The 25,000-nt window shown below is 41.3% G+C and overlaps 1 protein-coding gene across 12 annotated transcripts in view; it reads right to left on the bottom strand.

Moving 5' to 3' along the window:
* LOC116081601 (cytidine monophosphate-N-acetylneuraminic acid hydroxylase) overlaps positions 1-25,000 on the bottom strand; it is a 107,258-nt gene that overhangs the window by 23,249 nt on the left and 59,009 nt on the right. For 11 of the 12 annotated variants that reach the window (XM_031358140.1, XM_031358136.1, XM_031358134.1 and 8 more), the window contains 5 exons: positions 23,900-24,047; positions 23,510-23,591; positions 22,440-22,577; positions 19,627-19,762; positions 2,676-2,816 (listed from right to left, as the gene is read on the bottom strand). In XM_031358140.1, the coding sequence (XP_031214000.1) occupies positions 2,676-2,816; positions 19,627-19,762; positions 22,440-22,577; positions 23,510-23,591; positions 23,900-24,047 (645 nt within the window). The remainder of the gene's footprint in view (positions 1-2,675; positions 2,817-19,626; positions 19,763-22,439; positions 22,578-23,509; positions 23,592-23,899; positions 24,048-25,000) is intronic. The other variant, XM_031358144.1, reaches the window with a different exon arrangement.

Below are 25,000 nucleotides of genomic sequence, written 5' to 3'. Positions count from 1 at the left end.
AGTCAGGCCATCTGGTGCCCAGTAAATATTTCAGCATGCAATGACTTTCACTTATAGTATTTTGTACCTTAGATATACTGTGCTCTGGCTGTTAATCAAACTCTGGCTTGCAGACAAATGTGTATTTTTATCTCTCAATCCAGTTAGTTGTATAGACGGTCCTAAAGCTCTGTCCATCCTGGGGAGATATATTCCTACACAGGATGTGGACTCTTGGATCTTGAGAAAGTAATAGGGTGTGAAAATAAACAAGGAAACTTCTAAAAAAGAAGCACACCCACTTCTATCAAATGCTTGCAAGCAATAGTAAATGCTTGTCTTCTCAAAGCTTCACTTTGAGTCCATTGTATCTCCAAGATTACAGAGGCACTTTGGTATCACTTCTGAAATACATGTCCAGTCTCTAGCTCCTTGCCTGGTGTCAGTTTGAAGCGGTACGATCTCTTCCTGTGAGAACCCATAGCTTTCCCCCGGCCTCCTGACTGAAGAGGCCTAGTTTTAGCTTCCTCTCCAGAGCATTCTCCCCTACAAAGCTGAGGTGTTTCTGGAAGCTCAGCTCAAGATTGATCCTCCTTTCCTCTGTCATATTCTGTGGCTCTCCTTACTTGCAGGACAGGTTCCAAAGTCCTGATCTAGGAGGCCCTGCAGACCCTGGCCTCCATGCAATATCCCTGCCTCCTCCTGCCTCCACTCATCAGCTCTGAACTCAAGGCTGGGAGGGCTCCCCAAGGACCAAGGCTTCTTCCTGGCTGTGTCCTCTGTACATCTGGCACCCAGGATCAAAGGTCTCAATGAGTCATTTATGGATCAAAGGCATTCATGTTCTAACTTTACCTTTTGTCAATGCCCTTCCCTTCTCCACCAGGTCATGGCCTCTGACTAGAAAATTTCATTCTCACCCTCCCTCCCATCCTTCCCCCATCTCCTCTTCTACTTCCTCTTTCTTTTTCTGTCTCCCTTGTACTTGTAACCGCCTTCTTATCCCTAAGGCCTGTCTAAAGGCTGACTGAGCTTCTGTGACTACAGTCCTAGATTTCCTGTCTCTTCTTCCTTCACAAGGCAGTGTATGGTGGCTTTACTGTATGCTAGCACTGAGATGCAATCATATTGGTTCTTGTTTCCCAGAATGCTTTGCTGTGACTCTATCTCAGACCTGAGAGGAGCCCAGGATCTGCAGTTATCAAGGTCATCGATGACTCTGATGTCTGTAAGGGTCACAGTATGGCTGCATGCTGTAAGATACAGGCCTGCACAAGGATGATTCAGGAGGCCTGGGAAGATGCCAAACTCCTGAAGGATGAATATTAATTGAAACAATCAAGAAACATCTTTGCTCTTCCACACTGGAGCACTTGGGACCTCTCAAAGATTTTTAAGCAATTTTAACTTTTACAATTTAGAAGGATTCACTTGTTAGCAATAAAGAGAGATTTCTAATATTTTGCCATAATTCCTGTAAGGACTATTTCATGTGGCTGTGGGGTGGCAAAACAGGGTCTCACTCTATAAACCCTGAAACAAACCAGGCTGGCTTTGAACTTTTGGTAATCCTCCTGCCTCTTGAAGTGCTGGGATTACAGATGTGAACCATCACTCCCAGCTAAGAACTATTTCTACCAGGTCATAAAGTTATTCCAGAAATAAAACCCTTACTATATGCAATATCTTTAGTTTTTATTTCTACTGGTAAATGTGAATTTCACTTTTGAGTGAAAATATTGGCTAGGACCTTGGTTTGATGGCCAGTCAGTGGACTGCAAATTGAAAATTGTGATTTGAAAATTAAATTGCAGGTGTAAATGGAAGATGGGTCTGGAGGGGAGGGGCACAAGCACAAACCAGGGGGCAACAGGCAGGGTCAAACCCTGAGTCAGTGGTGAAGAGAGAGCACGCCAGGGGAGGATGAGCTGACCAGGCTGGAGTCATGTCTAGGAAGACAGCAGAGGGCAAGTCAGCAGCTGCCCTGATGTTCACTTCCTGCAACATCTGCACTTCTATATGTGGGGAGAAATTTATGACTACGTGGCTCAGGATGTGTACTTATGAAACTACACGCCTCTTGAGTCAATGTTAGCTCTCTTGGAATTGCGTTTCCCTGTTTGATATTTTGAAAAGTGCTGCTAATTTTATAGGTCATACTTGCACTGAGGCGAAAACTAACTTTTGGAGCCACCCAATATGGGTGCTGGCATTGAACTCTGGTCCTCTGTGGTAGCAGCGAATGCTTTGAACTACTGAGCCATTTCTCTAGCCCCTTACCCTTGACTCTCTAATAAGGCTTCGGGGTGATGAAAGCACTTGAGCCGTTAAAAAGGATGAAATGCTCGGGACAGCTGTCTGACTTGAGAGATAATTATTAGTCTATTTTATTTGAATAGTAAGGCATTTATTTTTCTTAAGTCAGGGTCTCAAATAGTACAGTCTGGCCTGATGCTTCTGCCTCAGCCTCCTGAGTGTTGGAATTACAGGAGTGTGGTAGGCTGCCTGGTTCTAAGATTTCTATGTTTAAAAGTGAGGTGGAAAACTTATCAGGTAAGGGGCTTAGCTTGTTACTTGACAAAACTTAACATTACTACAAAGTAGGGACCTGTTGCAAGTCAGGAGGAGAGTTCTTTATCATAATATTAAAAAATCATATGAGGTGTTTTTATCCCCCATAAATATTTAAGCCGAACCTGTCTGTTGGGTCCTTCAGCATCCTGCCCAGGTCGAGGGTAGCTCCAGGTCGTGGGGTCCATGTCACCACATCAGAGTTTTTCTTGATAAGATTGTTGAGCTGATTTGGGTCATTTTTGGTGTTTGTTTCCTTGATATACCTAAGAAATAGGAGTGTTCCCAGACAAGGAACTTTATTCTCCAGTGTGTGCGGCAGCGACAGGGAACATTTAATCCCACTTAGTACAACTCCCCCTCCACACATACCTAAGAAAAATCAAGACCATATTTGGACTATTGACCCTAATCAGTCGAGGGAGTACATATCTTTTGTTTTTGTTTTATTTTTAAGTACATTCAGGTGGTGATTGGAATTAAGTGAGAGGAGCCATGAGTAAGCAGAGGAATTATACATAAGCAGTAATTGCATAGTCAGACTGAATATCAACCGGAACGAAGACTGATTGGCTATTGCTTGGTAGGTTTTATACTAAGGGCTTGATATGAACTTATCTATGCTTCATGAGATTGCTACTATCACTGCCTTCATTTCCTACAGAAGGAAGCAAAGGCCGCATACCACACAGCCTGCACTGGTACGAACTACAGACAAGGCCCCAGGGTCTCTCTCTAGCTTTTAGAATAATATCTGAAAAGTCTCTGCATTCAAAACCATTAAAACTGTACCCATTATCCTTAGGGATTACTGGCCAGCCCAGCAGTGACAGATTGACTCAAAAACACAGATGGATGGCACCCGAAGAATGACACTCAAGGTTGACCATGGCAACCACGGTCATATACATGCACACTCTGCACCCTCATACATGTGTATGTGTGCACACAGAGAGAAGGGGGACAGGCAAAAGGCAAGACAAGACATTTTTAAAAATTTCATTGCTTACAGAAGAGCAAGTTATAAGAGCAAGGTTATAATCCTCAATTATAACCCTTCCTGAAACCTGCTTCCTCTTTTCCTCTTTTCTTCTCTTTTTTCCCCCCTTATGCATGAAAGATAAGGGCTTTTCGATGGCCCTACATCCTTAGCTAAAGATCTAGAGTTTAATTGTGCTAGTAATCAAAGCTGGGTATCCCCAAATCAAATTCCAAACAACCACCTTTCTCAAAAGCAAAACCAAACCCTGTAACTTGTTAATTTCCACATCACACTGACAGTGGTGTTGGGACAGAGAATGACTGAGTCAGAGAAAATGGATTTGTCACTGTGATTCACTAAAGAGAATTTGGCTTTCCTTGACCAGCAGGTTGATTCTCTAGACCTGATTTTAGTCAGATAGTTAAATAGAACATGAACAAACATCTTTATTTCTTTCCTGATAACACTGCACTGCCCTAAAAAGGGCCCATGGCCTTGTCCTTGCTCCTGACAACAGCATCTTCCTGCTGCTTCAGTTCCTGTGTGGATGTGTAGATGTGTGCACCTGTGAGCATGTGCATGTGGAGGCCAGAGGTAGACATTTGCATCTTCCTCCGCCACTCAACTTAAGTTTTTGAGACAGGGTCTTTCACTGACCTGGAGCTCACTGATTGGCTAGGCTGGCTGGCCAGTAAGCCCCAATGAGCCACCTGTATCTGACTCCCTAGTACTGGGATTACAGATAACATGGCCAAGCCCAGGCATCACACAGGTGCTAGATGCTGACGTAGGTCCTGGTGCATGTGTGGCAAGCATGTGACTCCCGAGCCACCTCTCCACATCTTCAGTTCCCAGTAAAGCAGCTGAATCACTTCTCAAGGCCACAGTGGCTTTCCCTACTTCGACGCTCCGCCTCCTGAGCCAGGGCACTGTCGGTCCAACACTCTCTCCATAGCACAAATGGTGTTCACAAACTTCCACAACTTCATGAGACATTTTTGTCCCTTTCTCTACAGTAATAACGAACTGCTTGCCTGTGGAATCGTAGCTTATAATTACTTTCACCGGCAGCAGTGTGCTGAAAGTTTGAGTGCCTCCTAAATAAATACCCACTTCCTCCAACTCTTTTGTTTTTGTTTTTGTTTGTTTGTTTGTTTGAGATGGAGCTTCTCTGTCTAGCCCTGGCTGTTCTGGTGCTTACTTTGTAGACCAGGCTGGCCTAGAACTCACAGGTTGGCCTGCCTCTGCGTTCTGAGTGCTGGGATTATAGGCTTGCGTTGTATACCACACCCTGCCCTCCAGCTCTTCTACAAGAACCTGTGCTTCCAGTTACTTAATGTTTCTTTCATCCGAATTCTCTTTCACTTTCCACCACCATTCACCATCCTTCCTGGGCAGCTGTAATATAGTTTTAAATTGGTCTCCAAACCAATGTCTTTCCCTTTTTGCCTTTTCCACAATACAGACTCACAGCCTGCCAACTAATGATGGCCGCCTTCCTCACAGACTTCACCGGGATTCCCAAACTTTTAGGAAAACCCCCAGACTGTTTATCATTGCAGGCACTGTGGTTCCGTCTGGGTCTCCCAATTCTTTCCTGCTTTCCTCATAATGTCCCCTGCCCCAGTCCTTAGGCCAAGCTGCAGATTCTCTCCCTAAAACCCATCTTCCATAGGGTCTCCTTGTATAGCTCACTAGGGCCTGGAACTTTCCATGTAGACCTGGCCTTGAACCTTTGCCAATTCTCCTGCCTGTGCTCCAGAGTGCTGTGGTTATGGGAATATGCCACCAGGTACCATCATATACTACAGTGTCTCAGCTCAGCACCTTTTTAATCTTTTCTGGACAGACCCTACCTACATTGTTGTGGGAAATATTAAAAAATGACCGGCAAGTTCCCACACTACTGCCGGCAAGTCCCTGCCCTGCTGTGATCCTGCCTGCCGCCTCTGTCTCTAGTTAGCTTCCCCCCTCCCCCACCTCCCACTCCCCCCATTCCCGCAGCCACTGGTCACAGTATCCCCACCTCCCGTTTGCTTGTCTCTGAATCATACTGTCTGTCGATTTGCTCTCTGTCTCTGCAACTCTTAGCTCTGCCTCCCTTTTCTCTGTCCAATCCCAGGCCTCCTGCTGCACTAATATTTAAATAGATGGGACAGGGAAAATTCTGCCACACTACATGATCTTTAAACATAGTTTTCACTAGTCCAGAAGGCATCCGCTTACCACCTATCTCCATCTTAAATCCATGGCATTTGCTACCTGGTATTATAATTGTTTTTTTCTTCCTACAAACTAGAATTCTGAGGACAATTATTTTACCTCTAGTCATCTGTGTCATCCTGTCCCCTACTCCCTGTGTCATTCTGTCCCACACCCCACCCCTCCACCCTCCATTCCCCACTCCTTGCCCACCTTACTCCCACTTGAGCTCTGTGCTACTCCATAAACAATATCTCACAGAAAGCAAAAACAGCACTGACCATAAGAAGTCATCTTTTACCTTAGGCCACTCTTACTAAAAAGCATTTAAAAGAGTCAAGAAAACTAGATAGCATCAACAAGGATATAGAAAAGAAGAAAACATCAATAACAAGTCACATTGGGTGGTTTCAGGGGTCACATGGTGAAAGATAGGTCTTGGTAAATTGGTCCATCATGTCTAATCATAAGACAAATGAGATCATCAATATTGGACGGCTGAGTTTGACAAACGGTGGTAGAACCAGAGCTTAAATCCCCCACAGCACTGTCCCTTCTGTGTAGCTGTCATCACACAACAGGAAGTCAAGGGCCATCCTTGAATGATTATTGCCATGAAACTTTATCTCTGAAACTGGCTTCTTTATTACTCAGTGAAATCACAAAAACACAGACCTGATCACTCCCATCTGAAGGTGATCCACAACTTTGCCGTGTGAGGATAGGCAGTCTATGTTCCCCCTTACCCCCAAGTCCTAAAATGTTATGTCCTAAAATTGATCTTCATGGAGCAGAGGGTACTCATTCATAAAGTCCCTGCTAGAATTTAGTCAACGTGTGTTACAACTGTCAATCACACTATATATGTAACAACAACAATAACAAATTATAAGAGCAGAATTTAAACATTGGTAAAATTCTGTGTAGCACTTAAAATGATAAAATTAAGCCAGACATGGTGGTGAATGGCTGTAATCCCAGCACTCAGGAGGCCTATTTGGTCTGCAAAGCAAGATTCTATCTCAAAAACAAAAAGGCAAATGAAAACTAAAATAAAATAATAAGATGTAATATTATATTTCAAATACTACAAAACTGGTATTTATTTTCTCAAGAGATTGTGAACTCTATAAAATATGCATTTTAGCACATTTGTTTGTGTTACAGACATGACTGAAATATTCTATTTTGGCTTTGGGATCTTTTTAAAAATCATTATGTCTGTAAAATTATATATATATGTATATATATATGCATGTATATCTATATATGACATGGAAGTAGGAATAAAATTGTCTAGGGGACTATGGGAGGGGAAGAAAGGAAAGGTGTGGGCACTGGGTAAATATATGCAACATGCAGCTATATACTTACATAAAAACTTCTAAAAATAGATAAATCTTTAAAGGAGAAGAAAAGGGGTTCATGAGATAGCTCAGCAGGTAAACAGACTTGCCACAGACCCTGCCAAGCTAGTTTAATCCCTGGGACTTACACGGTAAAAGAGAATGTTTTCCTAACAGCAGTCAGAGGACAATAATGGGTGAGCATGAGCCAAAACTAACAATCCATGTGGATGAAATATCATAATGAAATCTAATGTTTTATATACTAGCTTAAAACTTACAAAGTTTGCCTTTTGTCCTTTACACTTTTAAATATACTTAGACTGAATTGCTTTCATCTCTGTGGGACACAGTCCCATGGGCTCTAGTCACATACAGATTTGTGTGAGCCCCAGTCAGAATCACTCCCAAAACTTTCTTGCATTAGGCTTTATTGCCTTTCAACCTCTCACCTCTTAACTATAACTGGTCTGTGCTTCATTCTCATAAATTTGGTTTTTTTAATTGCCATATAATACACATCATAAGGTTTATAACTTTTTAGGGAGGAGAGGCCCTTGGCTCTGTGAAGGTTCTGTGCCCCAGTGTAGGGGAATGCCAGGGCCAATAAGTGGGAGAGGGTGGGGTGGCAGGCATGTTTGTTTGTTTGTTTGTTTTTTGGAGGGGAAACTGGGAAAGGAGAAATCATATGACATATAAATAAAGAAATATCTAATTTAAAAAAAGGTTTATAACTTTTTGAAACTGTTCTCTCACGGCACAGTGCCTTTTAGACTTATTCATCTGGTATGTCGTAATAGTTCATACTGTGAACCAGAAGGTATAAATGATAAAGACATCCTATCTGGGGATTTAGTCACTACTGTGTGGTCTTGGAAGTGGATAAACTGTTCGTTAAACTAAGCAAGATTTAAATATTGGTAAAATTGTAGTTAGTATTTAAAGTGATAAAACTAAGTTAGGCATGGTGATCCCTGTACTCATGAAGCTTAGAGTACATGATCACAAACTTCAACTTATGGTTTCATGGTTTGCTTATCCTTTCTTATGTCATGTGGGTTGATGTTGTAATTATGAACATGGCTATTATTTATTTGCATATAGTTTTATGTGAGTAAAGATTTGAATTTCTAAAAAGTGAATGTGGAAAAACTAGACCATATAAGACAGGTTTGTTTGTTTGTTTGTTTTTCAAAACAGGGTTTCTCTGTTTAGCCCTGGCTGTCCTGGAACTCAATCTATAGACCAGGCTGGCCTCAAACTCAGAAATCCACCTGCCTCTGCCTCCCAAGTGCTGGGATTAAAGGCGTGTGCCACCACTGCTCCACAGATTAGGTTTAAAGCAGCTTCCATACGGCTTCCAGGGTGGCTAAGCAGTAGTAGCCACAACATGGAAGAATGCTGTTAACCGTGACAGCAATGCTGCACTAACCATCTTACCATGGCTTATTTGCTGTCTAAAAGTATCCCGCTTTCCCCACCCACAACAAACAAACAAACAAACAACAACAAAAACAAAACTCAAAAACAATCAGAAAGAGGGCCACAGAACTGAACAGAGTTCTCAGAAGGAGAAATGCAAAAAACTAAGAAATATTTCTAAAAGGTGTCTAAAAAGCTGTCAGGGAAATGCAAATTACAACTACGACATTGAGATTTCACATCACCTCAGTAAGAATGGCTCAGAGTAAGAGGATAAATGTTGGCAATGGTGTGGCCAACAGGGAAGCTTCATCCACGGGTATAGCTAATATGGAAATCAATGTGCTAGAATTAGATCTACCGCATGATCCAGCTACACCACAAATTTCACTATACACCCATCAGTTGGTGGATATCTAGGCTGTTCCCATGTCCTAGCTATTATGCATAAAAAAGCCATGAACATGGATGAGGGTCTGTGCCTATAGAAGGAAAGAGAATTCTGTGGGAATGTACAGTGTACAGAGAAAAAGCAGAAGAAAGGGCGAGGGAGGATCCAGTCCTAGGCTCAGGGTGAGGGGGGATCCAGTCCTAGGCTCAGGGTGAGTGGGGATCCAGTCCTAGGCTCAGGGTGAGTGGGGATCCAGTCCTAGGCTCAGGGTGAGGGGGATCCAGTCCTAGGCTCAAGAAGATAAAAATGCTTAAAGAAAAGCATGATGCTAGTTGGAATAAAGGGAGTGGTGACCTCAGGGCAAGACCCCCCACCCAGCTAAGCTTCCAACTCTGAAGGAATCAAAGGCGAGCTTCAGCAGTGAGGGAGACCACCAACAACAGAAAGCTGGTGCAGACGTAATTGAAGGTAGGGGCAGAGTTCCAGCCCACCAAGCAGCAGAACTTGGCAGCTTCAGCCACATTGTTTTGGCTTTCGAGTCAAGGATACAAGAAAGGGTTGTGGAATCTCCGGCTGCAGCTAAGGAAAGCAGCTGAGGCCAGACAGACATGAGGGGTGTCCCCGCGTGGTGATCCAGAGAGGCCGTTGTGTGAAGCTGTGAGGGTGAAGCCCAGCTGGTTTTATGTCTTGTGTTCTCTAGTCTGGAATCACCCTCAGCATGATCCCTTTTCTCTCCTCTGGGATGGTAGTGGATATTCTGTACCATTGTATATGTTGGAAGTATGTGATTTGCAGTTTGATTTTGATTTTATAGTGGGTTACAGTTAAACATTGTCCTGAATTGCAGAAGAGACTTAGGCGTGTTAAATCATGTTGGAACTGTAAAAAACTATGGGGCCTTTGAACGTGGATTAAATGCGTTTTGCATTATGATATGGCAATAAGTCTATGGGGGCCTGGGAGTGGCTTGAATAAGAATGCCCCCACAAGCTCATATATTTGAATGCTTAGTCGCCAGGGAGAGGCGTTGAGAAAGATTAGGATGAGTGACTTTGCTAGTGTAAGTGTGGAGCTCGTAGCTGATGTAAGTGTTGGAGAAGCACGTTCCTGGGTGTGGGCTTTGAGGTTTCAAAAGCCCATGCCAGTCTCTCTCGCACTCTGCCTGCCTGCTTACCTGAAGACTGGGATGTAGCCCACAGCTGCTTCTCCATTTCATGGATGCTGCCATGCTCCCTGCCACCATGATAATGGACTAACTTCTGAAACTGTAAGTAAGCTCCCAGTTACACGCTTTTTTATTCTATTTATTATTTTATTTTATTTTAATAAAAGTTGTTTTGGTCATGATGCCTCTTCAGAACAGTAGAACAGTGACTAAGATGGGGACCATCACGGAAGAGGGACTGAAAGATTATAAGACCAGATGTTGGAAAGGACCAGAGTGAAAGCATCCTCTGGAAAAGACAGAACAGTTGCGCTCATAAACTTATAGCGGCTGTGGTTACCTACCTAAGTCAGTCAATGTTTCAGCATGGAATGGGAAAGGGCTCAGGAGGAGTGAGGAGCTATCAACAGTTGGTTGCTTTTTGGGGAGAGAAAAAAAAATCAGTCTTCTTTAAGGGTCTGGCCCTTAATAGGGCCACCACTATCCAGCACATAGTCCTACGCTCATGACTATGTGGACAGCACAGATTAGACTTAGTGAATTGCTAAACAAACAAGCACCCACAAAACTGGTTGGAGATGAGAGTGGGTGGTTCTGGGGAAAGTTGGTGGGAGGAATAGGAATGAATATTATCAAAATACATTGGAAACACACATGAGCTTCTCCAAGACTACTATTTTTTAATTAATCTTTTGCTTTGGCTTATGAGATGGCTCAGCACATAAAAGTGTTCACCATACATGCCTAATGACATGAGTTTAATTCCTAGAGCATACACTTTTTTAAAATACCAGGTGTACATTTATAACTCCAGCACTCCTGTAGCAAGATGGGAAGCAGAGACAAGAGAATTGTCTGAATGTTCAAGGGCTTAGGTAGCCTAGCATGCAGTGTCAGAGAAATAAGAAACCCTCAAACAATATGAGAGAAGATGACCAACTCTCCAAAGTTTTTCTCTGATGTCCGCTTCCAGGCCATGGCATGCATGGCCTTACACACACATAAACACACACACACGCACACACACACACACACTAAATAGTAATAAAATCTTTTGCTAATTTGTGTCTTCTAACTTACATTTTGAACTTATTATCTTATATAGCTGAGTATGATTTTAACTTCTGAGCAGGCTGCCTCTGCCTCTCCAGGGCTGGGATAACAGGCATGTGCCCCCATGCTTGGCTAAAATTATTATTTTAAACTTTTGTTTGACTGCTGAGCTTCGAGAATTTATCACACATAGTGAACACTAGCTGTTTTTCCAGTGAGCTTTCAGCACATGTCTCCAAACTGCATTTAATCCTTGTATTCTCTTATGGCTTTCCTTGGTAGAACAATTTAAAACAAATTTTTTGGACAAAGTATAATTCATCAGTTCTTTCCTTTCTGAACCATACTGTTCATGAATTGTCTTTGTTATTTCTATGTATGTATAATGCATGTGAGTACAGCGCATTCATGGCCCTTCACTAAGCATCTCTCACTTTACCAAGCGTTCCTTTTTTATTTGATTTCATTTACTTCATTATGAATACAGAGTCATGTCAAGTACCTTTTGGGCACCGACTGATATCATTTGAGTTTTCCCTCTTAGTTTGCTAATGAGATGGCTTTGTGTAGGTTTACGTGGTGTGTGTGTGACTGTGTGTGCTGATGTGCATGCAAAGGCCAGAGAAAGAAGGCTTTCTGTTCTGTCAACTCTGTGCCTTATTCCTTTGATGTAGTGTCTCTCGCTGAAACATGAAGCTAGGTTGGTAGTCAGCAAGCCCCAGTCATCGCCTATCTCTTCCTCTGCCTACCCCTTCACCCCTAAAACTCTAGGTTTATAAGCTTCATACAGCCTCACCTGACTTTTTTTTTTTTTACCGTGGGTCCTTCCTCATGCTTTTATCCACTGACTTAGCCTCTCCAGCTCCGGGTGAGAGCAATTAGAATCTACTGAAGTGACCTTGCACTAAATAAGCCATAGCTTATTTATATTAGATTATATTACTCTTCTTATATGTTGTTGGTTTGGTTAATTTTGAAGATTTAAAAAAAAAAATCTATGTTCCTGAGGTATATTGATCTGTAGTTTTCTAATAAGGTCTTTTATGTATCAGTATAACACTGGGATCATAAAATGAATTGATGCCACAGTCTCAGACGTTTTGGAAATGAATATTAAAGTTGACACCTGCCCTTTAAATAATCTGGGCTTAGAGTTTTCACGGTGGGATTTGTAAACAGTGGATTCAGTTTCTTCTAATAGATACAGGATTATTTCTTCTTGGGTGGGACTTGAAGGTCTGTGTCTTTTAAGTAATCAGCTAGTTCATGCGGGCTGTTGAATTTTTATCTATAGAATTAGTTTCGTATATCTTTAATAGTCTCTTACCACCCATGACATCTAAAGACAGATGTCATTCCTGAGGGACATTACTTGTCTCTTCTTACTCCCTTGGTTTCTATTGCTCTGTGTCGTTTACCTAAGGTTTATGTTGTTATTATCATTTCTTATTTTTGTTTGGTTTTGGGGAACAGTGTCTCATGTAACTCAGACTGAGTTTGAACCTGTGACCATCCCCTTTCCCAGGGCTGAGGTTTCAAGTCTGAGCCACAACACTTGGAGGATGCTTTCTTGTCCTTAATTCTTACTGACATAGACTCTTCATGTCCTTTGTTATTGTTGTGAGCTTATCTCGCCCTTTCTTTAGAACTTTTAAAAATTTTAAATCTGAGGATTTAAATTAGGGATTGCTTAGCATGGGCGTGCTACCCTGCAAGGGTTCTACCACCAGGCTTCAGTCCCAGACCCTTTTTACAGAGGAGCTTAGATTATAACCCAAGTCATTTTAAAAAGCTTTGCACTACTAGCGATTGAACCTAGGGCCTTGTACACATTCTCTTTTTTTCTGCTACACTTTTCTCTTTTTTTTTCAGACACTGACTAAACTGTCTAGGCTGACCTTGGGTTGAAGGATTTCCTCTGCCTCGGTCTCCCTGGTAGCTGAGGTATAGGTATGTACTACTGTGCCCTGTTTATATCTCACAAATCACGACATTACATTTTCATGCGTTACATACATCAAAATGTGTATTAGCTTTCCTTGAGACTTCCTCCTGGGCCCAGGGAGCACCAAGAAACTGTTTACTTTCTAGGCAGTGCAGTTCCTTTGACCTTTAGCATAATTCCAGTAAGACTATATACAGAACATGCTGAGTGTGACTTCTGTCTTAACCCTGTTAAGGTTTGTTGTGGGACCCAGGATATGATCTCTTTGGTGGATGTTTAGTATTGAAAAATTCTATGTTCTGCTACCCCGGACTGAGTTCTTTATGAATCAGACCCACGGGGTGATGTCTATGTCTTCCCTGACTCTGAATTCTTGGTCTTCCAAACATTGAAAGAAGAATCCTGAAGCTTCCAACTGCAACTGCGGGCTGCCATTTCCCCCTTCAGTTCTATCAGTGCATTTAAAGATCTGATCTCAGGCACACACACAGCAGAGTCTTCTGTCTCTTGAGTGGAACTGACGTTAGTTACTACATTCCCCATACCTTGTTCTGGAGCCTACATTCACCTGGCATCAGCCAGTCCTTTCTTCTTCTGCAGCAACTTTTTGTAGCAATTTATCTCTGTGCTTATGTTTAAAATGGATTTGTTTGTTCAGAATTTTTTTTGTAGATAGATATAGTGTTTGCCTTCCTTTATACATTATGATCTCTACCATCTAGTGGTTTAATTTCATTATTTTTAAAAGAAACCACCTTTTTATTCTCTCTCCCCTTTCATAGAAGCTTGAGTGAGGTGCTGAAAAGGCACTGCTCTGGGCTGTGCAGTCTGAGACCAGGCTACTCTAACAGGTCCCACATGGTTTCATTTACAAATCTGTAGATCATTCACATTTAATACAATTATTGGTATCTCTTGAGTCATGTCTATCATTTATTTGTATTCCTGCTCCCCCCTCCCCCCTTTGGCATCTTTTAGGTTACTTGCAAGTCTTTTAGTATTCTATTTAGTCTGCCTGTTACATCTTTTTGGTGAGTCACATCCCTTATAAACTAGTTGCTCTGGGGATCATAATGTTAGAACATTCTACACTGACTACACTAGCTTCTCACAATCTACTTGGAATATATCATGTGTGTTGAATCATTTTGCTCTAATTGCCACGCTGGTGGTGATTAGAGAACAGAAGTAAAAATAGGAATATTGTTTTGCTTATCCCTGCAGAGACTAGAAGGTCAAAAGACACAGGCCAGCAGGACCTGTTCTTCCTGTGGGCTGAGCTTGGGCTCTGACCATGACCATTCCTTAGCCACCTCATCTTTGTCTCCTCATATTATCTTTCCTTCATGTGTCTCTGTACCCAAATTGTGCCTTGTTTTAAGGACACCAGTCAACTAGATTAAGGTCTGCCCTTATGAATTCATTTTAACTGGGTTACTTTTGTACAGACCCTACTTTCAAACAAGCTCTATTCTGAACTACTCAGGGCTTTAACATGAAAATTTTGACCCAATTTAATCTATAACATCTCTATATGCTGATAATTACATTGGTGTTTTATATCATTTTTCAAATTAAAGAATCTAATGAAAGAAAAGCCATCCATTAAGTATGTCAAGACATGTTCATTTCTGTTCTCCCTAACAACCACGTCTCTTTGATTGAAGAACTTCCTGTGAGTTTTTCTAAGGTAGGTCTGCTGTCAGTGATCTACAGTGCCCTCTCATCTGAGAGTGTCTGCTTTCCTCTCTGCCCCGAGAATATCTTTCCTGGATCTAGATGCAATTCTTCTGTTTGTCTTGTAAACACATTTACAATTCTGTTACCTTCTACTCATCACTGATTCTGATTAGAAGCTTGGTTATTTGAATTGTTTCCTGTGATAATAAAAAAATCAAGGTAATTTGATATTGCTGTGTCTTTATGTTTTGGTAATTTTGTTTTGATGGGTCCAGGTTTCTTTTGATCCAAGTTTATACTTTTTGGGGCCTTACTGTGCTTCTGAAATCTAAGTTTATGACCTTTATTGAACTTGGTTCCATCCACTCGCTCTTCCTCTTGTTTATGTGCCATGGTCTTTACCTCTTCTTCATGGATACCTGACATTTGCCACTGTCCCATGGGTCCCCTGCTCTTATTTGTCACAATATTTTTCTTCCTGTTTATAGGTTTCATGGCTTCTGTTGCTCTATCTTCAAGTTCACTTCCTCTTGCCATTTTCAATTCCATTAGGCCCTTGAACACTTTCCAGGTGTTTGCCCTTGTAGACTGTGTAGTTTGCATGTAAATTTTCCACTTGGCTCTACTATTTTCACTCTGTGTGAGTAGCTTTCTTTCTGTCTATACAGTCAAGGGATTTTGCCATTACTTATTGAAACATGGCTTTTATAGATGTTTGATTTTTTTTCCCTTGATAATTCCAGCATCTGTGTCATTTTGGATCTATTATATATTGTGTTCCCCTCATGACATTGTTAAGGTTTGCCTGTTTTTCTTTATATTTAGTTTTTGATCCTATCCTTTTCCTTTGAAATTATTTTTTGATGATCTGGGTGTTGTTTCTATCTGCAGAAGTTTAGATTTTCATTTTAGTAAATAATATAGAGAGGTCATGTTTATGCAACAAGTTCAAAACATCATCTTCAGGCTGCAGTTTTAATTTCAATTCCTCTTTCAGCTCTGTTCCACACGTGTGCCACCAAGTCACCAGCATGGGGCTACATGGGTGCCACCAAGTCACCAGTATAGGGCCTGAGCTGTGCTTTCTCTTGTACTTCAGTGGCAGAGGCTTGGTCTCCTGCTTCTGGTCACAATGTACATCTAGGGGCCAACCTCCAAAGTTTACTTGCTCTTCTGGCTCTTTTTCATAAGTACCCTCCCTGAAACATTCCCCAGTACTTTCTTGCCTCCCAAGTGTCTACTCTCTGTCAATGTCAAATGACCCATCAGTAGAAGTTAATCTTCTACTGAGAAGCCAGCGCTTTGGTTTCCCTGCCTGGATGAATACTTTCTAAGAATTCCATTTACTTTGCGGCCAAGTATTAGAGAAAGAAAACGGCAACAGAGCAAGACCCATGGCCCATCTGAGTCTTCAGAAAGCTGGGGCAAGAACTGCTGTAAGTTCAAGACTGGACCAGGATACTACATCAGACCCTGTCTCCAAAAGAGCAAACAAGGAAGGTAGGTGGAGCCAGTTGAAGGGAGAAAAGAAAGAGCAACAGGATTCTCTCTACTCTGTTGACATCAAAATCCTTCCAACCTGAGAGAAGACTTCTTTCCCCTGGAGTTTCATGGAGGCAGCCTCGTGACTCAGCAGAGTTGCCTGGGGACTTGGCAAGCAAAAGAAAAGAACTAAAGGAAACTACACCTTCCAAACTCAGAAAGTTCTCCTGCTTATTCTGATCCTCTTCCATTCTGACCCCACCCCTACTCCACCCCTGTCCCAGCAATGCCCCCTGTTCTTAGCAGTGTTCAACACCACTCTTAAACCATAGTGAGTAGAGAAAGAGATACTGTGGTTTTGAGAAAACAGAAACATAGGGTGTGGCATAGTGGCACTTGCTCATAGTCCGAGCATTTGAGGCTGAGCCTGAAGAATCTTGAGTTTGAGGCTAGTCTGAGCTTCATCACAGGATATCCTTCCCAAATAATCAAGTAAACATAAAATTAAAACCATAGCATCACTGACATGTTATCATGTCAAGGTGTCATTTGGTTTCCATTCTCTCATGGGTGCTGCAGAGTTCAGTTTCTAGCTGACCGCTGTGTGGCTGCACACCGGCCACCGCGAGCACAGCCACTGAGTTCTGACCTCTCTTGTTGTTCTTTGTTAGTTGTTATTGTGTGGGTTTGATTTGAGAAGGGTTCTTATTTCATAACCTTGGCTGACCTAGAACTGGCAATCCTTATACCTCAGCTTGCCAAGTACTGAAGTTACAGGTGTCAGGAAAAACATTATTTGGGGCACCCAGAGGACCCTGAGGACATTTCTCACAATTATGAACTTAGAACATGAAGGGGAAGCCAATGCCTCTGATCCTGTGCCATTCATTGTGATCAGACCCAGCCTTTCCTGGGTCTCAAGGTCTGGCTAGCTGTCTCTGTCATTTCCACCCTTCCTACCCACTTTTCATCCCTCAAAATTGAACGCAGATGAATGGAGGATAATGGACCAGTACTTTCTTTGTGGTCCAAGGCTCTTTAGTTCTGTTAATATAGATATTCCTTATGGAAAAACGAATCATGAACTTATATTACAATCATGAATTTAGTCTATAATCCATAAACTAAGGTCTAGCAAACCTTCACAGAGAGCTGCTCAAAGCTTTCCGCATGGCACGTGTCCCCTGTCCTTAAGCCTGCTTATAACCAGTAGAGAGTGTAAGATTCTTCTGCCTGAGGCCACATTGTGCTAGGCTCATAGCTGGCTAGACTATACTGCTGGCTAGACTATACTGGCTTCAATGAGCCATCAGTGTACATCAGTTCCTCGGTGTAATGAATGATAAATGTAGAGCAATTAATGAAATGATCATGTAAAGAGAAGGGAACCTATGTTCTAAGATGATGTGGTGGTCTGAATGAGAAAAGTATCAATAGAATCAGTTGGTAGACCTATTTGGGAAGGGCTGGGAGGTGTGGCTATATTGTAGGAGGTGTGTTGCTGGGAGCAGGGCTTTGAGGTTTCAAAAGACTTGCCCCAATCCCAATGTGCTCTCTGCCTCCTACTTGCGGATCAAGTTGTGAGTTCGGCTCTTCCTTCCAGCAAGCTTTTGCTCAGCCATTATGGAGTATAAGTCTCTGAAACTATAAGCTCAATCAAATGCTTTCTTTTCTAAATTGCCTGAGCCATGGTGTTTTGTCAGAGCAATAGAAAAGTAACTAAAACAGAAGTGAATGCAATTCTACTGAAATCAAAATTTTCATATTTATAGAAATAAATTACAGATATCTAAAAAATTCTCTGCTACCTATCATAGCTTTATTATCAAGAATGACCAAGTATTGCATAGCTGAGGTAGCTTGCTACAGTCTCTACTAAAGTGTAGTGTTATATGATATGTGTATATAATTTTCTGTCACTTGTGTGTGTGCTATGTATATCTATATGTATATGCACCTGAGTGTATAGGTACACATGTGTGAGGGTGTGTAAAGGCCAGAAGTCAATATTGGGTGTCTTCTTTAACAGTTCTCCATCTTATCTTTTGAGATGCTGTCACTCATTGATTCTGCTACACTGAGCCCCAGGGATCCTCCTATCTCCACTTCTGTAGTACTAGGATTACAGCATGTACTGTCATAACCTGTTTTTTGACATGAAAGCTAGAAATCCAAACTTGGATCTTTAAGAATATATTGCAAGTGCTTTATCAGGTGAGCCAACTCCCCACTTACTCAGTTAATTTTTTAAATTAATATATATATATACATATATATTAGTTGATTCATATATCCTGTTTTGCATATTTCACATATTTTGTATATTTAGGTTATATCGATTAAGACAGTAATTTCTATCAGAAATACTTGATCTATATCTAGATGACATAAAACTTATGGTTCAAAACTAGATTTATATGTTTGTTGATCAAGCTATACTTAAAGGTTTTCTAATACCAAAATCAAGTACAAGAAAAGTTATCTTTGTGTACTATTCAAATACACATCAAGAACATTGTCTCATTTCTTCAGAATTCACTTGATTTTTGAAACAAAATATATGGGTTTCTAAAGTTGTTTGTCTGGAAATAAGCTGGTACATTCTGTCTCAACTTGTGATGCAAACATCGATGTCAAAGGAATACCACATGTGTAACTGACACTAAAGTACCCACACTAACAGAGTGTGCTTCAGTCCTGACTTGGAAGATTTCAGTCAACTGTGATGTTGCTGATTGGAAACAAGCCTTAGGCCAGCAAGATGGTTCTGAGTACAAGGGCAATTGCTTCTGGTCCTGATGACCTGAGTTTAATCCCCAGGACTCATGTTGTATAAGTAAGAGAACTGACTCCTTAAAGTTGTCCTCTGACCTCTACATGTATGTGGGCTCCCATACTTTACACGCACACACACACACACACACACACACACACACACACACATCATTGTGAAAAAAATTAAGTAATAATAAAAAATCTTTTGTACATCAATTATTTTAGAAACTAAATAAAATGGTAGTGATTGACAAGTCATGAAAAGTTTTGATTTTAACGTAAGTACTTGGTACAGGTTGAGTTCTGTCCCTCTCAGAAAAGATAGATATATACCCAAGTTCCACGGGGTGTGACCTTTGTTTGGAGAAAACATCTTTACAGAGGTAATAAATTGAGGTCAATTTATTACCATATGAGACTTGGGTCATTGTATAACAGAAAAGTATGTGAAAAGTACGTGTACAGGTTAGGAGGAGGAGGAGGAGGGTGGAGAGAGAGAGAGCAAGAGAGAGAGAGAGAGAGATTGGATTCTCACAATCTTTTTCTCATTGCACAATTGCCATATAGCAAAGTCATTCATCTGACAGACACTAACTCATATGTAAAAATATTGAATGAAATGTTGAGTCCTACTTGTCAGATGGGTGAGATTCCACAAAGTACCCAGCAAATGGACAGTAGATTCGAGGCTGCAGATCCTTCACCAGCTGAGCTTTGTAATTCAGAAGCTTTCTTCTTTCTGCCTTAATGAACTGGGCTTTCCATTCCTCTGCAATGACAGATTTGGGGTTAATATCCTCTCTTCCGAAGTCATTGGAAAGTGAATGCCCTTGTTCCCACCTTCTTAAGCTGGGTTGTAACTCCACATGGGGATGTGTAAGTGCACAGGACACAAGAAAATCAACAGCAGTCAGTTTTCTGAGAATCCAGCTAACAAAAGTTAATTCAAAATAAAACACATAGTGAATGGTACCACTTGCCTGTGTTGAGTCTTGTAACATCATTGGGTATCATGTAATATCTCTGCAGCCAAGGTTCTGAGCATCCAGCAGGAGTGCTTTATACTATACAAGTTGTCATGCATCACAACAGCAATCATTTATGTGTGCCTTTGGCACATATTTAAAACTACTATATGCTACAAACTATATGATTTACCACACAGGCAACATTCTCTGCTCTTCCAGAAACAGAATAGTTTACTTATGTAAAAAAGGCTTCCTATTTTCATATCATCCTCCCTTAGGATATTTCAAATTAGTGTATCATTAGGTTGCACTGTGCTAGAATCTTTTATTTTTAAAATTGCTGTTTGAGTTGTTGACTTGAGTTTCACAAAAGTTCATAGTTCAATGAATTTTAACTGGGGATCAGGACAGAATTTCTAAAAGTTTATGAAATGGCCCTAAACATAATTCTGCTGTATATTAATATATATTTATGTAAACAGAATTCTCAGATGTGATCATAAAATCAAAATATCAATCAACTTCGAAAACTGCTTGAGATACTCCACATCCTACTGTATTAAATGCTCATCTAAGATTAAATTCTTTATATAAATAAATAAGTACATCCATTTTGTAGCATATAAAATTTGCTTTTATCTTTAGTAAATACTAAATTATATATAGTAAAGAATTATTTTATAATTTGTTTATAATTTACTAGAATTAAAAGAATTTGTTTATAATTCATTATAAATAAAAACTTGATTTTTATACCAATGTTATGCATTTATATGCCCAGGGTGGTATAAAAATTTCTCTGATGCCAAAGGATCACAAATGGAAAAGTTTAATAAATCTTGCTCTACTTGAAAGGGACTTGTTCAGGTGAAAACAAAATGGAGGGGCAAGTAAGACAAAGCGGAATAAATCCCTGTGACATTGATTGAGATCAATGTCCTCAGCTTGACTTAGCGAATTTTGATTATTTACCAGGCCAGCCACAGGCTCCAAGCTTGCTTCTTGCTTGTTCTATTTTTGGGGACTCTACCCGAATACAGGGCTCAGTGTGGATAGCCTTCCTTTGTAGGCAAGTCCATTCTCTATGCTCTGTAACTCATACAGTCATTAACCTTTTACTAGTGTGTACTATTGCTTGGTACGCTATGAAACAGAAATCTATTTTTTATAACCTGACAACTTGCAGTTACTGAGATCATAGGCACAGATGTTAGTCACACTCAGGAACCAAGCCCTGCCCACCACTTACAGAATTGACAACTTGCAGTGACTAAGATCACAGGTACAGATGTTAGTCACACTCAGGAGCCAAGCCCTGCCCACCACTTACAGAATTGAGTCGACTACCTGACTTCTGCCTCCTCCTCTGTCAATATAGACACCTCATAAAGTTTCCTTCTCATTTTCTTTCTCCCCCTCTACCCTCTGTTCAGTGTTTATTACATACCTTTAATGTTCTCTAGGGCACTAAGCATACGATACTGAATTAGACTATAAATCTTATGAACAATAAAAGGGAAGTTCTCCCAAGGAACTTCTTTCTTAGTGAGAGAAGCAAGTTTTAAAAGAAGAAATAAATTGTATAAATAATTATATAAAGTAATATGAACAGCACAGCAGGGCAGAAGAATGTGGGGTGGATGGTCAGCCTTAGACAGAGCAGTTAGGGAGTGTCTGGGGTGAGATGGGGTCGGGGAGACAGAGCAGTCAGGGAACAAACAGTAACCGAATTGAGACCCATGGGAAATTGATGGTCATGGAGAGTTTAGCAACAAGAGGACTCTAGGGAATGAAAATAGTCATTGTAACAAGCTGGGCCAGGAATAGGCCAGGAGTGCTAGCCTGAGGACACAAGCAAGCAGCAAAGAGGGCTGACTGAGCATGTTGGGAAGCAACTGGTCAGAGAAGTCTAGGATTAAACAGGATCTGGAGTTGCAGCATACAGGATCAGATAGGTGGTACAAAGATACAAAACTGAATGAACTGTCTCAGATATATACTTTTCTCACACAAAACCTAGCATCACCCTTGAATCCAGAACAGAAGAGCTCCTGGGTGAGAATCTACCCTGTAGAATGCCCTGCTCTGCATGTACCACCTATGAGTACATCACAGGACCCGTTAGAAAGCAGCCACACCAAGTCCCACACACTACATTCTTGACCTCATCCTAAAATGCACGGAGGCCCCAGAGTTACCCATTACATCCTTTCCTTGTCCCACTCTGTGCTCCACTCTGATACTCATTGACTGTTTTTCTTAGCTTCTCCTAGATACTCCCTCCCAGAGATTCGTTCATCTCAGCGGTCCCCATGCACTCCACCCTCGAATTCTAAAACCTCCATTCGTAGTGTCTGTAGTTCACAGGATTGATTCCTTTGAGCAGGTACTGTATGCCAGGCATCTTTGTATTATTCTCAAAGCATCCATCCAAACACCATGCCTAATGCTCAGTATCACTAGGATATAAATTATTACCAGTAAATTTTCCACCACTGAAAGTCATCGGAAAGCCTGATGCTCCTCCAGCGAAATCACTCATCATTAGAGCAACTTTCTCAGGAAGCCTTCCCCCATTGGGTCTGGTGCAGTCCACTGTGTTGAGTATTTTATGACCTGTGAGGAAATAACATGTAATCTCAAATGCTATGGTATGAATGATCAAGCCAACAAGGTTGTCCAGTGCAGACTATGTAATCTAATTCAGTTGATTACGGAAGAATTGGTATGTCCCCCAACAAACACACCCCCCACACACACATGCACACCCCAAACCAACAATCAAACAAACAATCCAGCAAACAAATATTCTAAAATCCTAGAAATTTAGAATTTCTAAGTAAAGTAGTTCATCCTTCCCGCTGGCTGGGTTCTAGGTACTTCATGATGACCATCAGTCTAATTTCACTGTAGATGACAGAATACTCTCCTAACTGTCTCCAGACGCTGAAGCTAAGGAGTCAGCTCAACCCACATGTCCTTATCTCTGGCAAAAATTTATGTATAATTGTGTTCCAAATGATTACTGGATAACTAAGGCCTTGCTTCACTCATGATGAAATTTTCTAGTGATAATGTCTTGTTTTCCTTTTTCTTTGTTTTGTTTCGCTCTTCTCTGTTTTGCTCTTTAAGACAGTGTCTTATAGAGCCCAGGCTGGCCTGAACTGTTTGTCAGAGCATGACCCTGAATTCCTGTTCTTCCTGCATCTGCCTCCTCACTGCTGCGGTCAGAGGTGTATATCGCTATACCCAGTAACACGATGAGAGGTATTTATGATGTTTATCCAACAGTAAATTAACGATCGTCTTAAAACAATGCAAATATCAGTTCCCTTGTGATAAAAGCAATGTGCCTGCTGTCATAGACTCCTAATTATTGTCAAATTTTCATCTGAAAAAAAATCTAAAAGGTTCATTTTCCAAAGACAAGAGCATAATGTACTGTGTTCTCTGAAAGTAGAGACAGAAGATGAACGTAGGATGAAGTTTTGGACATCCTCTTTCCTACCCATGGTGGATTTCCATTGCTTTTGGAATTAGGACGGTACCTTTGTACTCCACGATAATGCATGTGTCCATCTCAGGATGAACGCCATCCATCAAGATCATGAACCGGAGACTTTTGTCTACCTGCAACCCAACGATAAAACAATTATATAGGTCAGCTTGGCCTACATATTTGAAAAGATTGTCATTTTGAGAAAAATGAGCAAGTCAGATCAAAATTTAAAGGAGATGAAAAACTTATCTGGGACTAGGTTTATTAGCCTGTTTTATAAAAGGAAATGAAAGCTTTGAGCAAAGACAGTTAGGTCCAAAACTGAAGCTTCAGTACAGGTTGTATTCATTGTATCTCATGTACCAACAACGTGGGCCACATTCTATACATTTGAATGTCACCTCAGAAAGCATAGTAAGAAAACAGACAGATCTCTGACCTGTTGCCATATTCCAAAGGGAACCACGTTGATATTAGTTAACTGGATGCCGCTCTGATCCAGATTCCAAAACACGGGCCTCTCTGTGTCGCCAACATAAATGGGAATGTCCGGTCGTCTCTGGGAAAGCCGCTTCAGGGTAGGGTAACTAGATCAGAAGGGTGGAGATGGTGAGACATAATAAAGCAGGATTCACTAGCAAGAGAAGGGCCTGCTGAAAGGGAAGGAGAAAGGGAAAGCCAGCGTTTCATGACAGTCCAGAGAGGGCTCCTGCTCACACTCACAACTGCATCCCAGAGGGTCTTACTTCACGGCAAGGACATACTAACAAACCACAGAGTGGACATTAGCCAAGGGTGTTAGTCTCATGTTCCACACTAGAGTTGCTTTGAGTGGTGAGGTAAGATGGGGTGAGGAGAAGCGGAAGGCACAGAGAAGAGTCATGAAGATGTTGCTATAAAATGAACATCTTCATGATCTTCCTAAGCAGCCGCTCTCAGTAAAACAGAGGACACAGAACACACAGGGTTTCTCTGTGTGGCCCTGGCTGACCTGGAGCCCACTCTGTAGACCAGGTTGGCCTTGAACTTAAGAGATCCACCTGCCTCTTGAGTGTTGGGATTAAAGGCATGCACCACCACTCACCTGGCTCTGCCTGCTTTCTTATAGAACCCAGGACCACCAGGCCAGGGGTGTCACCACTCCCGTCTGTGGGTCACCGCCATGTTTCCTAAAGGCTGATAGTTATACACTGACATTATTTATCCTTTGGAGGACTCAAGTTACCAGAAGGGTCATACAATAAAATTTAATGGAGATGAAAAACGTTCAGCATTCTAGTAATCTCGGCTGTTCATAAGCAGGCACCTGGGTCTTTTCAGCTACGTATATACATGAAGGCAATTGTCATCTCTACTGAGCTAAAATGGTTTTGATGTATCACTATAGGGTATGGTAGAAAGATGAGCAAATGGTTAGGCACACATTCTATCACAAGCAAGTATACTGCTGAGAGTTTCCACATTATTTTTATGCTTTTCCTGTTGTGGGTTTTATTGTTATTTTTGTGTTGGTTTTGTTTTTGTTTTTTTTTTTTTTTTT

Source organism: Mastomys coucha, unplaced genomic scaffold (assembly GCF_008632895.1).
Source record: "Mastomys coucha isolate ucsf_1 unplaced genomic scaffold, UCSF_Mcou_1 pScaffold7, whole genome shotgun sequence".
In the NCBI taxonomy this organism is placed as follows: domain Eukaryota; kingdom Metazoa; phylum Chordata; class Mammalia; order Rodentia; family Muridae; genus Mastomys; species Mastomys coucha.
Note: the sequence above shows the minus strand (reverse complement) of the source record. Positions and strands in the feature narration are given on the sequence as shown.